Source organism: Gigantopelta aegis, chromosome 8, assembly GCF_016097555.1.
Source record: "Gigantopelta aegis isolate Gae_Host chromosome 8, Gae_host_genome, whole genome shotgun sequence".
Lineage (NCBI taxonomy): Eukaryota > Metazoa > Mollusca > Gastropoda > Neomphalida > Peltospiridae > Gigantopelta > Gigantopelta aegis.
This window is the reverse complement of record NC_054706.1, coordinates 13,729,855-13,746,883: the sequence shown is the minus strand read 5'-3', so window position 1 is coordinate 13,746,883 and position 17,029 is coordinate 13,729,855. Positions and strand designations below refer to the sequence as shown.

General features: G+C 34.9%; 1 protein-coding gene across 1 annotated transcript in view; it reads right to left on the bottom strand.

Annotated features, from left to right (window-relative positions):
• LOC121379486 (cadherin-23-like) overlaps window positions 1–12,645 on the bottom strand; it is a 56,985-nt gene extending 44,340 nt beyond the window's left edge. Inside the window, exons 1-6 of the mRNA XM_041508131.1 lie at window positions 12,568–12,645; window positions 11,204–11,422; window positions 8,371–8,607; window positions 6,122–6,191; window positions 3,485–3,924; window positions 1,993–2,131 (exon numbers count right to left, since the gene is read on the bottom strand). Coding sequence (XP_041364065.1) covers window positions 1,993–2,131; window positions 3,485–3,924; window positions 6,122–6,191; window positions 8,371–8,607; window positions 11,204–11,422; window positions 12,568–12,645 — 1,183 coding nt within the window. The remainder of the gene's footprint in view (window positions 1–1,992; window positions 2,132–3,484; window positions 3,925–6,121; window positions 6,192–8,370; window positions 8,608–11,203; window positions 11,423–12,567) is intronic.
• Between the last annotated feature and the right edge of the window lie 4,384 nt (window positions 12,646–17,029).

Sequence of the window (17,029 nt, the reverse complement as noted above, 5' to 3'; positions counted from 1 at the left end):
CCGACTTATTCTGATTGGCTTGGAATAGCAGTAAGAGAGATTTTCATGACACGCGTCTATTTTTTCTAAAACAATTTTTACTACATATTTTTTTTTAATCAGTGTCATTAAATTGCATCGGTATATAATATAATATTCTCAAACAAAACTACCTATAAACGCTCTGTGACGTGCTTTAAACACCGAAGTTTGAGTTTGAGAATTTCAGCAAAGTTCCGTAAATTGTCAATACATGTATGTCAGTGGCGTGCTAATGTAAGCAGCGTTTTATAACGAAAGTTGACGTGGTCATGAAGAACATAGGTAGGTAGACACGTTGTATGACGGAGAAAAAGCTGGTTAGAACATTACCATCAAGCACATATGACGTACATTTATAGTCAATCCTACAGGGAACACCTTTTTCATACAATGAAATTTACTACAAGTTATTTATTTCTGAGCCGATTGATTTGCCAATTGCACACACAAATAGTATATTTTAGTTATTTCCAAAATGATTTTACTTTTCTTCTTATATCAAACCAAATTGAAATTATTTTCGGAAAGCAGTTTTATAGAAAGATGGGACGGGCTATCGGTCAGGAATTTTCCACTGCACGCAGTTTTTCAAAACAATGATGATATTAACCAAACACGTTGTCTTTTGTTTTTGTTTTTCTGACGAGCGATTACAGCTTTTGCATGAACGATCCGTCGTTTATGTTGATATTAGTTTTGCATAACCGACAAACTGCTAAATTGTATGCCCTGATTCATTAACCAGTAAAGCTCATATAGCTGAGATGTGTTTGCCTATTGTAGCATTCTTGAATCCTAGAGGGACTATCCTGAGTTTGCTGCAGTGTAAGATCTTTCAGACTAAATCAAATCGTTTAATGACTAAAATAATATTTTCTTGTTTAGAATATCGGTATCTGTATATTTAATGTAGTTATAATCGTCTTAATATTTTTAAGTGGCCTAAACTGGATTTGGTCTCCAAATTAATTTGAACATTCGAACAAAATATCTACGTTTAAACTATGCTATTGCGACAGTTAGTGGGACTTGTTAAAATTGGTTTTAATATTGGGGCGGTCCTAATACTGAGTTGCCTATATTGTTTGGTAAACATTGATTGTCGCACCCAACTTTCCGATAGTCGTCAACAATTAATAAATGATAACGTTGTATTGGTATTTACATTGAACTGCAAGAATAATCAAGTGTCAGGCCGACTTTAGTTATTTATGAGCTTGGGCCCATCATTTTTCCTAATCATTACACAATATAGGCTAACAACTGCCTGGGCAAATGACACACTCCAGACGTTTCAGAGTGACCACTGCTCCACAGGTAGTACAGACGCGTGACTTCCCGCTCATGTGACTGATTGCAGAGCTTAATCGTTGTATCTGTTAACAAAGGTTCTGTGCAAAATAAAATACTAGAATTGTATAGCGTTTTCTTCCATAAAAAACCCCTCTGTAACTACTACTTTTCAACATTATTGTGTGCAATAAAGTTATACAATAAAAAAAACTACATCGTACAATCCAGAAATTAGCCATGGCATGCTAATTTGTAGACCAGTTGTTTGCTAATACGAAAATAATACTTTGTCGCTCAACTTGTTTGAGCAACACATTTAATTAAATTTAACATGGCGAGGGTAACTAGGCAAAATGTTACTACGCTACTTACTGACTGTCACGACAGATCGCATTTGGGGGGGGGGGGGGGGGGGGGGGACACAAATGTACTGAAAACGACCATTATGTCTTACTTTATTGGTCGTAATCCATAACAACGGGATGGTCTTAATATTGGAGTATTTTACTATATAATAAAAAAGGTAATATTCCGGTCTTTAAAATATTAGTCTTTATATTGTGGGGTTTGACTGTATTGAGAACTAAAATAAGGTTTGACCTAGTACAGAGACTTGGACGATCAGAAACATTAAAGTATATATAGATATGCAAATAAATTAAAGCACACAATACATACACGATGTAGTCTGGGGTAAATTAGTTTCTCCGTGTGTATCATTCACTGTTATAACCAGATTACACCTCTCCACCTTTTCTCTGTCAACCCCTTGCTTTGTCTTGATGCTTCCAGTGCGAGGGGCGATTTCAAACCAGTTCTTTGAACACACAAAAACAACGAAAACTTATATTGTAACTACCAAGAATGCGTAAATACTACAGGTAAAGTTGGATAATGATTCATCTTAAAAATGAAAAGATGTGCACCCTAAATTTCTTTTTTTAAATATTATTAAATAGTCCGATCCTCTCTTCTTTCTCTTATTTATTTTTGGACTGTCCTTTTAAAATGCTCCAAATTATATAAATATTCGACCGAGCAGTCAATTCTTTTTATTTTTGGCTTGTAACTTTTTTTCTTTTAAAAAAAAATTCTATTAACGTTTTTACTAATTGCTATTTTCAAACTTCTGCCCATTTTCAACTCTGCCTATCCAGAGACAGGCCCCGGGACGGACATGCTCGAAACTCTAGTGGTATATGAGCATGTAAAAATTATTCGCACTCGCATCTAAACACTGTCCTATGTAAACAAAATTAATAAGAAAAAGGAACATAACATGTGGTTAGCATTGAAGGTACAGTGTTTCATGAAGCATAATGATTATTCTTAAGAATGAGACAGCATTGATTATAGTATACATTTCCAAAATACATATTAGTCTGTTTGCCAAACCCTCAGTGTGGGCTGAACCTTGCATTTCGGTTCCCACAATTGTTCTTTGCATTTTTGCATCTTTGGAAGGTACTGATGGAGGATCCGAGGGGTACAAAGTTGGTATCCTTGAGCATTATGAAATATTCAATATGGCTGCCAAAACCCACAACTGACACTATCTCGGATATTTTATCACGTATGATAAAGCATTTGATGTCTATTATGGTGTTTTATGGGTTATGGAATTCATTTGGAACTAGCCCCAACTAATTAAGGCATCACAGCATCATTTAAAACCAAGATGGCCGTCCCCATATCAGTCAGAACGAGAAAATGGCAATGATCTCATTTTTTCATCAACTGGGAAAATATTTTGATGTTAACAATTGAATTTTAATATAAACAGATTCTCAATTCTTTGTATTTTAAATGTCTTATATTTAGATGATACAAATATTTTTCTCTCTAGAAACAAAATCCACCTTATCTGAACAACCATTTATGGAGTTTCTTTTAGGTGGATAAAAGTATGGTTTAGTACAAAATTAATGTTTCAATAAAATAAGTATAAATTCGAAAGAATCATAATTTCTCTTCTATATAAAAAGCGCAATAATAAATTTAATTAACTATCAGTCATATAGTAATATTTACACCGCCGGTGAACAAAGGGACACAAATGAGTGTCAGAAGTATTTTAACAGTTACGGGTGTTTGAATTCATAGAAAATAGATGTCATTGTACGACACAGTGTACTGCCTTTTGTTTAATGCAAACAAACTTTTTACTCACCTTAAAAACATTTTGACTGACTGTTTGTCGATTTTCATCAGAAGCTGTACTTCGTGCCCACAAAATAGTATACCGCAACTCTGAATCAGCATCAGTGTCGTGTGCAGCACAGTTGTAAAAAATGGTGTTGTCCACATTTTCAGTGACATTTGTCGTATAGCTCTCGCTGTCAAAAGTCGGTTTTTCGTCATTAATATTGGAGACGCTGATTCTGACGGTTGTGCTTGTTGACAGTGGTGGATTACCGCGGTCCTGGGCATTAACAGTTATATTGTACATAGACCTTTCCTCGGCATCAAGTTTGCCAGAACAGGTAATAGCACCAGTATTGCTGTTTATTCGAAATTTGCCAAAATCTCCACCGAGAATACTGTAGAATACTGCATTGTTCGGGGCACTGCCATCAGCATCTGTAGCTGTTACCTCTTTTAATAGATCACCTTCAAGTTGAAATGTTGTTTATAGGTATCGAGTGCATTTTAGTAGTATTGATATTGTATATAGCATGGGAAAGCACGTTAGGATTCCATGTTACCGGCACTAGTGTTGAAAGTTATTGCCGTAAAAATGAACGGAAGGGTTAAGAGTTACTGGCATGGAAGGGAATGGAAATGTTAATGTTTAGTTATAAGAAAATAATCGAAACTAATCTTGATCGCTGATATGGAAACAAAATGGAAATATTCATGGTGATGTTATGACATGAAATACGAGTGTCTATGGCACATCACAACGTATAGTTCACGGTGTGGTAGATATCATGCGCAAGTCAAGAGGTGTATGTGCAAGGGGTTCGCACCCACCAATTTGCTTAGCAAAGGAACATAATGAATTTATTTATTGTATTGGAAGTCGTGTAAGGTTTGGGTCGATTTTGTTATTCTTGTGACTATATATATATATATATATATATATATATATATATATATATATATATATAGAGAGAGAGAGAGAGAGAGAGAGAGAGAGAGAGAGAGAGAGAGAGAGAATTCCTCACGAGTATTATTAAATATAGAAAATATCAACAAAGTCTATGTTAATCGGTATTGGTCGAGGATTTGCCGAGACATATAAAGATTAACTAACGAAGCTGTTATTTTACACATGAATAATGAAATGTTTCATCCTATCACATGAATAACGAATTGTTTCATCCTATATCACTTCTAAAATAACATTTTAATTTGATATTTATTAAATCAGAGTTCGGAAACCGCCTCCATATGATGGCACAAATGTATTTTGATGTCACACAGTTTAACTAAATGTTATCAAAACATTATGCTCAGGTATACAGGTCTTGTTAACAGCAAAACAATATCAACTAAGTTAATAAATATAGAATACTACACTCGTGTTGGCTAGATATAATTTTTACAAATCAATTGAACTTCCCATGTTAGTATCTGACCAAATGTCTTTTATATACTTACCATTTGTGACACCCAATAGCCGATGTCTATTAATGTGCTGAGGTGTCGTTAAACAGTCATTGATTTATTCATTCTGACCGAGTGTAAGTGAAGGTCATGAGTTTCCAAAACAATTATATTGAGTGAAAAAAAAAAGGTATTTTATTTATTACCCACCTTTAAATAATGTGAAATCTGTAATTACGTCCAAAATAACTGGACGACATATGCGAAAGAATAGAGAGAATACAAGAAAAATGACGTCAATTCGCAAATAATACGCAATTGATAGTGCAAAAGACAGGTTGTACCAAATTTGTTAAACACACACAGACGTTCACTAGTTAGGTAATAATGGTAAATATCAAATTGGTTTATGACATGGATCTTATGAGTAAGTTATAGGATAAATATAATTTAAAATGTTCTCCTGTTAAACGATTTACTCTATTTTGATTGGACGACATCGACACAAACCGAATGTCATCCTTCGATAAACCTCAGACAATGTTGTTATAATCTCAAATCAGACGTCATTACGGCAAATAGGTCGTGCAAATGACATTAAAACTTATTTATGTGTATTTTGACTAAATAGTTTGTGTTGTTTGTAATAATAAAACATGTTTGTAATTTTTATGTGAATTTATGAGATTTTATACAATTTGTGACGTAGTTATATATATATTTAAAAAAAAAAAAAAAAAAAAAAAGTTTATGGAAAGGACGTTAAAAACTGATTTTTGTGTATTTTCAAATAAATAAGTTGTGTGGGATTTTTTTTATTAACTTTAACTTAATATCACTAGTGATTTTTCTTTTCAGATGTAATAAGTATTCGAGTAAAATGTTTAATAAAAAATGTTTAACAATCCACAACTGAACAAGTCACGAACATAAGAATTAACTAATTTCCAGAAGGTTTTAAACATTTTTGTTCTGCAGTGCTTGATGAAAATCTAGGTACTTATTCACTCTAAAATACATTTCACAAAACCAGATATGTTCAAATTACTACTTCTAGCAAGAAACTAAGTTTTAAACAGAAATACCATAAGAGAGCCGAGTACCTTTAAATATATGGATGATCACAGAGACATGGCAGACTAAATCTGATGACGGCAAAGAACGATTATTTACATTTTATAAATGTTTTATTTTAAACAATACAAAATGTCTTGACTTGTGTTTTGTCAAACATATTTAATCTAAACGAAACTTTTACCTGGTCGAGCATTTTCTGCAACTGTAGCCGTGAAGGAATGGCTGAATACAGGTGACTTGTCATTTCTATCCTAATAATGAACAAACATAAATAATATATTATACAGAAGCATACGTAATCCAAGTGGTTATTTGTTAAGAATCAACAGTTAACCGTTTATTATCTTACTTAATACATTATTCATTACATGTTAAACATGACTGCTACATCAACTACTATTTAATGACAAATTGGCTGAAATCTCATGGAAGATTTACAAAACTAATAACTTAAAACGACAGAATTATTTCGAATCTAACCTGGACGATTCTGTTTTATTAAGTCTAAATATACTCTGTCAAAAAAAGAAACGCATTGGTGTTAGGGAAAGAAGAAAAGTGTTTGATTATACAAAATATCGTGTTTTTTTGTACAATGTTGCTGAATGACCATGTTTGTTAATGTTCCTGGAATGGGACAGCATGCCCAACTGCATCCTAAAACAAATTTAATGCACGCTGTGGCCCGTTGTGCAACAATTGCAGGAAATCGGTGTGAAATGGTCAGATTTTAGCGAATGGATGTGAAACTCGGGGGAAAGATTGTGGTAGTGATGGGTATTTAAAGCTGCAATGATCCCTCATTTCCATTTCGACGTAGATGAGTTACAAGATGCCAAGACTAAGCCTGCCGAATCGAAACATTGCAACAGGCCGCCTCCAGTTAGGTGAATCGCAGTCAGCAGTCGCACGCCACATGAACGTCCATCAGAGCACCATTTTACGTCTTTGGGACAGGTACCAGCAGTTTCAATCAGCTAAAGACCGGCCCAGAAGTGGAAGACCTCGCATAACAACTGCAGCACAAGATCGCTACATCCGGGTTCTGCACTTGCGTCACCGAACTGCCACAGCAACGAACGCTGCTGCTGCTGGTGGCCATACAAGGTACTGATTTCAACGCCCTCGTGCGACGCTGTTTGGTGACGAAAACGCCTTCACTGCTTTCAGTCAATAGCAGGAACATTGTCACATACTCATATCAAATTTTGCTGTGATACGATCATAAATAACGAAAATATGCCACTTTGTGTTAAAGAGATAATTCCATGAATATTTCGCCTATGCGTTTCTTTTTTGACAGAGTATACATTACTACCACTATTATTATGTTTATAAGGCTTAAATACATGTTCAGTCGATGATGCAGTGGTCTGAAGGGTTGTAGTTTGAATCCCCGACCTGAACGCACAAAACGTTCAAATTGCATTGTTCTCAGTAGAGTTTTTAAAACATAACCAAGTTACATCAATAGTGTGACGTCACATGTATGGATTAATAAGAGAAAATACAGAAATGGAACATAAAATAAATTAATGTGTTATGCTATCTAGTTTCCATAAAGCATAACACTTTATGTGGCAAAAATGAAACATTACATGTGGCACTATTACTACCATACAATATTAAAGGGATATTCCTGAGTTTGCTGCATTGTAAGATGTTTCCGACTAATAAAATATTTGTACGATTAAACTTACATATTAAATATATTTTCTTGTTTAGAATATCAGTGTCTGTATATTCAATGTGTTTCTGGTCGTTTTAATATTTCTAAAAAACCCAAACTGGATTTTGTCTTCAAATAATTTCGTACGTATGAAATGAAATTTAACCAGGTACAAATATTAGAACGATCAGCAACACGTTCAATATACGGCCACTAATATTGTATGCATAAATATATATTTGATATGTAATTACAATCGTTAAATCATCTCTGTTAGTCGATAACATCTTAAAAATTGCAGCAAACTCACGAATGCCCCTTTAAAATGAACAAGAAAGAAAGAAAGAAATGTTTTATTTAACGACGCACTCAACACATTTTATTTACGGTTATATGGCGTCAGACATACGGTTAAGGACCACACAGATTTTGAGAGGAAACCCGCTGTCGCCACTTCATGGGCCACTCTTTCCGATTAGCAGCAAGTGATCTTTTATTTGCACTTCCCACAGGCAGGATAGCACAAACTATGGCCTTTGTTGAACCAGTTATGGATAACTGGTCGGTGCAAGTGGTTTACACCTACCTACTGAGCCTTGCGGAGCACTCACTCAGGGTTTGAAGTCGGTATCTGGATTAAAAAACCCATGCCTTGACTGGGATCCGAACCCAGTACCTACCAGCCTGTAGACCGATGGCCTAACCACGACCCCACCGAGGCTGGTCTTTAAAATGAACAGTGCATGAGTGCGTACACATACCAGAACTCTGATATTGACGATTACAGATGATGATCGAGGTGGCCTTCCCTGGTCTGTTGCTATGATAGTTAAGTTGATTGCACCTTGTGTGCTAATTAGTGCCTCATAGTCTAGAGAGTTGTTTGCGGTAATTTTCCCATCATGTTGATCTACGGAGAACATGTTTGTCACATTTGGGACAGTTGACTTTATTGAATACGTCACTCTGCCGTTTTCCCCTAAATCAGCATCATTGGCCTAAATGAAATACAAATAATATCAAAATAACAGTTGCAACAGTTATCACTAATGTACTAGTATATTAATGTTTGTCTGTTTTGCCTTTGTTGTTTTCTATTTCATATGTATTTAAATATATACTGCTGTTATGATATATAATTATTATTGTTTGTAACATATTTATATATGTACATGTATACTGTAAACCGTATTAATATTGTGACGTGGTTTTTTTCCGCGAATACGTACAATTAACGTTTATTTGCCACTGACTGGTGTGGCGCTCATTAGTAAATAGTAGGCTAGTGAGAACAAACCATCACTTACGTAAGCTTGTTCAGTAACCTGTTATATTATTTTGAGTTTTATTTCTGGAACGATAGTACTGAATCGCAAATTTTAATTTTGTTTTTATCACAGGCTGGAATAATTTAATTGCACGTATTGTCTAGCAATTCAAGACAAACGTGAGTAAAGGAGCATTAGTGGTCATGATTTATAATAATTATTGTGAGTTGGCGAAACAGAATCATTTGGTGCTACTTATTAGTATTTAATGTCCGTTACATCAACACATCGAATGATAATTACTATGACTGTGTTTTGTTTATTTTCCTTCATGGTTTACTTGCATATAGAAAATCAGACACCACCTAAGAACACTGAAACCTAAAAAATAATGTGTGTGTATAATTGCGCGACTGGAGGTTGGGCATGCAATTTCTTTCCTGTTTACAGTATATATTTGTATACCATTCCATAAATATAAATAAAGAATTTTTTAAAAAGAATAACAGTTGCATTAATCATGTGGATATTGTCTTCATTTGCAGGTGTTCACACCAATCAGAATATTACACATAAAATAACAGAATAACGTTGATTTATTTTTTGTTTCCAGATATCCAATTTTCATAATATCTATTCTTCACATGATTATATATCTTGAAACGTTTGTTTGATGGATTTAGTTGTTCACAGTAACATAATACTTATATCTCTGACAATCTTTGAGGAAAATATAATTCTTGATAAATTTTAACTCGTCGATTGGTTAATAGGCAGTCTCACACGAATACAAATTATTAACTTCTAAAATAAACATTTTAACAATAACATTTAATGTTTTAAAATTTGTTATAATATCTAGGAAATATTGATTTGTACTAAAGGAGATCCAAACACTATAATACAAAGAATACACATTTCCCCATTTTACTTATAAACAAGGAGCGCATATTTCAGGAAACAGTGTAACCATTTCACTTTTGCTAACAATATTTGTTAATTGTTATTTGGTTGATATAACAGCGATTGCGCGATCGATTCATTCGATGAATATGGAAATAAAATGAACAGAAACATTTTATCACATATTAGGGTATCACTTTTCAAAAATCTTTATTGTTTTTTCATATATCTTGAAATCTTTATTAAAATTAAAACGCTGATCGGTTCAGCAAAACGAATGTCCGTGAATGTTAGACTGATAACATCTCCAGTTCAACTAACGGTACATAAAAGTTGAGTCGGCTTGTATTTCGTATGAACGTTTTTGTACCAAATACCGAGGGGGGAAATATGGAGTATAGACTAACACACAAAGATATATGGTAACCACGCTTTCCTTTTCTTCTTGTTTTTTTTTCTTGTTTTTTCTTCTTTTTTTTGCTTTTCAGGTTTTTTTTTTAAGAGTAGGGTGTCGCGCGACCACCCTCCTTTAATTTACACCCAATGAGCACACAGTATTGTACCTTAAATTGATTAGGATACCAATGCCTTTGCCTGTGACCCATCGGCAACAATCAAAACAGCATTAATTCATTCATTTTATTTTTATATTATCCTGGAACTACTAACCAATTATAGTGACCCTTTAAAGCAAAATGATAAACTACTAGTAGCAGCTTATTGCTTGTCAAATTGCCAGTCTGACTCCATTCGTTTTTCCTTAAACTAGATTTTAAATTACATATATTGTTAATTTCAATATAACTAAAGTTTGGTGGTGTGGTAAATATAACAAAAATATTACATAATTATTTATTTACGAATTATTAGTTTTAAAACTATTTCTCAATATGACAAGACAATATCTTGAAACAATTAGGTCATATGTTTTAAAGTCGTATTGCAAAACGTTTGCTTGTTTAGCTTGAGTCAGTAATAAAGATGATTTCCCCAATCTGCCTGTTGATTTCGAGTGACAGGATAAAATTAAGAACGAGTTAATGGTTATTGGTTTTAACCTGTCCAAGCCGAATGGGATATTCAGTTTGGCAAGCCTCGAGGAGATAAACATTCTTACCATCACATGATAAACTCAGTAGCATGCACCATTAGCCTGTTATTCCCTACGTAACTACTACAACATGTTAGTGAATAATCCGAATTCTGTAATCATCAGACATCTGTTTAGGACAACAGCTAATCAATACACAGTACGGGTACACAATAATTTTTATCGCAAATTAAAAATAATAAATGTATAGTGCAGGATAATAATTAATTTGTGAATTCCTGTATCTTGATGTTCATGAACATACATTTTCTTACGTTGCGTCACATTCAAACACACCAATGTCTTTAATGCTTATTTAAACTTTGTACTTACCGTCACTGTCAATGGTGGCACAAACACTGTGGAATCCTCAGCAATATTGGCTGCATAACCCGGCTGAAGGAATTCGGGTGAGTTGTCATTGACATCTGTAACAGTTATTGACAACTGAGTTCTGTTTTTATGCCCACCGCCATCTTCAGCTACTACTGTGAGAAAATAGGTGCTTCGCTTTTCTCTGTCGAGAGGTTTATTTATTTTTATTTGTCCATTCTGAGAATTTAAAGCAAATCTGAAAAATGTATATAAAACAGAGCCACATACATTGTCTTGTTGGGATTATACCTATTGGCATTTGGCTTAAAATAATGTTAAACATGCAAAAATCATTGTGGGAATTAAATGAATTGTGACAAGAACAGTTTTATGTTAGCATACAAGCACACACGAATACAATTAAAAATGCACGCACATACACGTGTATATATATATATATATATATATATATATATATATATATATATATATATATATATATATATATATATATATATACACGTACGTACGTACATACGTACATGCAGGGTAAAGACAGACATGAAATTATACACATGCACAAAACACACACACACACACACACACACACACACACACACACACACACACACACACTCTCCCCTCAGAACCCCCCCCCAAAAAAAAAAAAAACCCAACAACAAATAATTTTTAAAACCCCCACACCAAAACAATAATTATAGTAATAATAATAATACCCACCAAAAACAAAACCACTAATACAAAACATAAAACATTACTTACGTCTCAACAGATACTTGAAAGTGATATGAGACTTCGCCAAATGTCCCAGAATCGTGATCAGTTGCCTAATGTGTAACAAATGTAAAAGATAAAACTATTTTCATGTCATTAGCATAGTAATATGCAAATGATTTATAACCAGCTAATAAGATGTATTATTGCAATTTTGAGTTTGAAGATGTTACGAAATAATATCTTACTTTGACAAACCATCATCGCGTGATATATTGTGAAATCCTTTATTTTCGTGGGCTTACATTTTCGAGGTTTTGCTTAAAAACATATTTCGTTGGGCAGTTACATTCATTGATCAAAAGGGTAATATCATACATTTGTATTGTATGTATTCATCTATTATATTTCCGTTGTATTCTTAATGTCATTGACTTAACAAACGACACGGAAAATAGACCACCATGAACCAACGTTTCAATAAATATACTGCACCACTTATATATGTGACAGGTAATAGGATTGATAGCCTTCAATGGACTTCTTTTTTCTAGCTTTTTAGCTGTCCCAACCAGTGCAACACGAATAGTAGGTGAGCCTCCTGAATGACATGTATGAGGACACGTGATCCCCTCTGATTGGCTGACCTGTAAGCGTTGGAGGGGGACCACTGTGGATGGCATGAGGTTTGCCGTCAGGGGAACACCCGAGACGTGTCCAGACATGCTCACGTGTTGACCCGAGCTGGCATGGGTACACTATGTTGGCATGGGTTACTTGCTTAAAAAACCCCAGGTATAGAACTATCACCACTCATTCGTCGACCCTACTAGAGAGCTACTAGAAAGTTCATGATCTTTACGTTTTTGTGTTTAGTGGTACTGCATTTTGAAAGAAGAAAAAGACATCGGGATATTCGAGAAGTTCTAAAGAAGGCACTGAAATTGAAGCAAGATAAGCGGTAAGAAATTGTTCATACCTAAAACATGAAATGGTGGCATTGCTATTCACATTCGTGGTAAAAGTTAATATTTCCCACTGAGAGGTTGGAACTCACCACATTCAAACAAGAATCACAGCATGTTGGCTGCAACATCTACATTGACAAGAGTTATATGGGTATGGACATGTGTCTGTGGTGGTATTATGAACAAGAACTGAAGCCTTCTCATCGCGATGTTTAGCTTAATGTCGAACAGTGGGGAAAAGCTCAAAAAATGCTTTGTTGGTATGAACAACTTCATTCGAGAACCGAGAAGCGTCATACGACAGGATCATCAGAATTTGATGAGAGCCATGACGTGTTCAGAATCCAACCAGAGTAATTAAAGAAACTCGTGTTAAACGTGACTAGATCTGTTCGTAGTTTTCACATCAAGGGAAACCCCTAGATCCTATGTGGAAGATACAAAAAGAGAACAAACCTTCGGAAACTACGTACCAAATATAGTCATGGTCTCGCCCACGCAATAGGTGGTGGAGCAAGGCAAAGCCGACCTGAGTGAAAAACAGGAAGGACAACAGCAGAGTGGTACGGGACAGAAAGCCCCTAAACGAAACACACGAACATGTATCAAAACACAACGGGTATTTCAACAGTCAACATCATTAATCAGTTTCACGTTTGTGCTAAAATATATGCCTGTACTCATCACATACAAAATAAACATAGATTATTGGATACAAAAAAAAATCTTCAGAGCAGCAGACCGTTAGGTTGCTATATATCTTCACCATCTTCGTGTGTTGGCCCACTTCATGTGGGAAAACGGTTTTGGTGTACACACTGCTTAACGGTGGTAAAATCGACCCACTTCTCTATTGCATCACCAAGCTATTCAAACGATGGCAGCATCTATATGACAGTATCAAAGTGGTTGTGAAAGGTGAATTCATCCAAGGTATACCTGAGGACCTGGAGAACGATCATTATTTTGATCCCAGAACAAGACATCTCACCATGTAGGACGACCTGAAGTCAACATCACTCTATGATTTCTATCAAATCAAACAAAGAGAAAAGTCATTATCCCATCGACAAGCAGTAAGTGATGACGTTGGCACTTCATGCAACACTACGAAGAAGCCACCCACAATATTTGTGGGTATCCCCTGGTAGACCTGACACCGACCACGCTTTCATCCCAATGGTTTAGATACCTACGTGACTAAAAGCGTGAATGCCATGATGGAAGCCTCAGAAGATTTGCAGTCACCACCACTGGGGAACGAGTTCTGGTATACAGTGAAACCATGCAAGGCCGACATCTAGTTTTGATTATAGACACAAAGAGAGATGCTATGCATATCACCGTTTCCCACACTCATCTAACAGCTGCAAAAGCCATTAACTGAGTTAAGTCTGTGATTAGAGGTCGTTGAATTTTCAACGGACATTCTTTGTTTCGATAGCCACGCTAAAATAACCGTAAAGGCGATTAACTTAGTTTAATAGAATACCGAAGCCACACTTAAAGATCAACATTCCCACACTGTGATGTAACCAGGCCATACCCACACGCTTAGAGATCAGATGTCACGTGATCTCATTTGTATACAGGGCACTTAAGAGAATAAGAGAAACAACTACTACTCACATGATTGGTTCAAAGTACTTGTACGCTTCTTAACTGCATATAAGTATACTCATTTTAATAATATTTTAAGTAAGACTATTTAGTCCTTTTATTACAATTGTTCAATCTGGGCTGTTATCATTAGACAACTACTAGAATAATGTTAAATATGTTATGATATTTCACGATAGTAAGTATCAAAGAGTTTGTTATGTTTAACGACACCACTGGAGTTATTAATCATTATCTATTTGTAATTCTGACATAATCTTAGGGACAAAACCTACTACATTTCTTCAATTAGTAACAAGAAATTGTTTATATGCGCCATCTCACAGACATGGTATTAGTCCATGAACCAAGACCCCAAATCTGACCAATTGGTACCATCCGAGGGCACCATACGTAACTATGCTTTTTGATAGGGGTATGTATCTGGATCTCAAAACAGCATGATGGATATTTCTGCAGAGTAGCTTAAGATCAGAAACTACGTTTTAGTAAAGAGGGGTATTTTTCAGAAAAGTTAATAAAACGTTTCTATATTAATCTGTATGTCATTATATAGCTAATTTTAATCACATAAACTAAAATGAGCTTGTCAAAATTCATTGTGGATTAATTTTGAACTCTTTACAGTTAATTAAGGCATCACAACATTATTTAATCCAAGATGGCCGTCAATGTATTAGCTAGAGCAAGGAAATGGTAATTTATCAACTAGAAAGGGATTTGTATGTTATTGAATTCATTTTATAGGCAAATGAATTCGTTTATAACGATTTTGTGCTAACCGATATACTGCATCATAATTTAAATCCATGATGGCCATGAAAATGGCTGCCAGGATAAAGACGTGGCCATATCTTACATTCTATATATTTTCCCCAAAGTATAATTTATACTTCAAAAACATTCATTTTCTAATACAGATCAATTTTATCATGGCATGGATCTACGATTCTATAATGGTTGTACAAACAAAGCAATAAACATTTTATATGTTTAGCATCACCGACAACAATCATTGCGAAATCAACTGCTAAGTTTTAAGGGTCAACCAATCATTTTTCCAAAACATTATTCTTTGATGATGTAAAAAGACAAAACTGACTTCTGTGATGTTATCACGTATCTCCAACTAAAAGCTTTAAAGGACTAACTTCAACATTAGTGTCAACTTTATAGGATGATGCTCCTTTCTTTGTCATTGTTAAGAGGTGGGCAGAAGAGTTCAAAGGAGAAGAGAACCTTGAAGGTGGTCCAAGACCAGGAAGATCTTCAACTGCCACAACTAAGAGCAATGTTGATAAAATGCAAGGATGATCGACGAGTCGCCACAAGCCAAGTAGCGAGTTTAGAACAGTCTGAGGAATGAAACGGGCATGACAAAGGTTTCAACATGCTGCATTTCAAGGAATTGTATAAAGGTTTGCTGTTCCCATAGTTGTAAGTCATTAGAACAACCACCAGATTTAGCACCACCAGATTTTCACATCTTCCCAAACTTGAAGAAAGAACTGTCTGGTAAGCACTATACAAATGATAATGCCATTATTTCGACTGCGGAAGACTTTTTATACCATAAGGAGGAAGCTATTGACACCCGTGAGATCCAGGCACTCCAGCATTGTTGGTATCAATGCACGGACCTCGAAGTGGATTGTGTTGAAAAATAAATTATTAACCAATTCCGCCAACCCAGTCCATTATATTTAGGCTCAGAACTTTCAGCTACCCGTATAATTTTATCATTTCCAGTTTCTATCTCTATATAGTTGATATATACTTATTATTGCATTTTGTCAACCAAGATAATTTATCTCCCCATAGCATGGCAATTACTCGTATAGTAGCATGAACCGGTTATACCTACAAATAATCGACCATCACCAACTGAACGTAGTAGCTATATATCCACAGGATTCAAATAACATTATCTAATGATGTAAACACAGTAGATTAAAAATATATAATAATACACATATTCAGCCACTTTACTTTCATTCTCATAACATTGTGTAAGCCTGCTTTTTAGTGTAACGTTTGTTCGAGAATTTGTCCCAAGATACCTACAGAACATTATGTGGTAACAGAGCTGTTAAACACCCACATTTCGCATTCAAAAAGAGTATGTTTTGTTGAACCGATACACCGAATTAGTTGCATAATTTAAGAGGTGGTTCTGATTTCAGTTCCAATGATAGAGCTACTAGCAAGAAATGCAGTGGGTGATGAAGAAATTGCAAAGAAACATGAAAAGGTTGCTTCACATTCGATGACCCATGCTCTTTCAGGCTGTGATATTGTTGCCATAATATAAAGGTTTGCAAAAGCGACAGTTATGAAAGTTCTGTGTGAAGCATTTAAATATATTAAACCTCAGGACTTAGATGCTGATATGACTACGTCGTAAGGAAGGTTACATTCACATGTCACAGACGTTCATTAGCTTTAGATCACTTCCACAAATAAACTATTCCACGTGGAATGAAGACATGCACCATTTGAAATTAACCAACTGATTCAATGC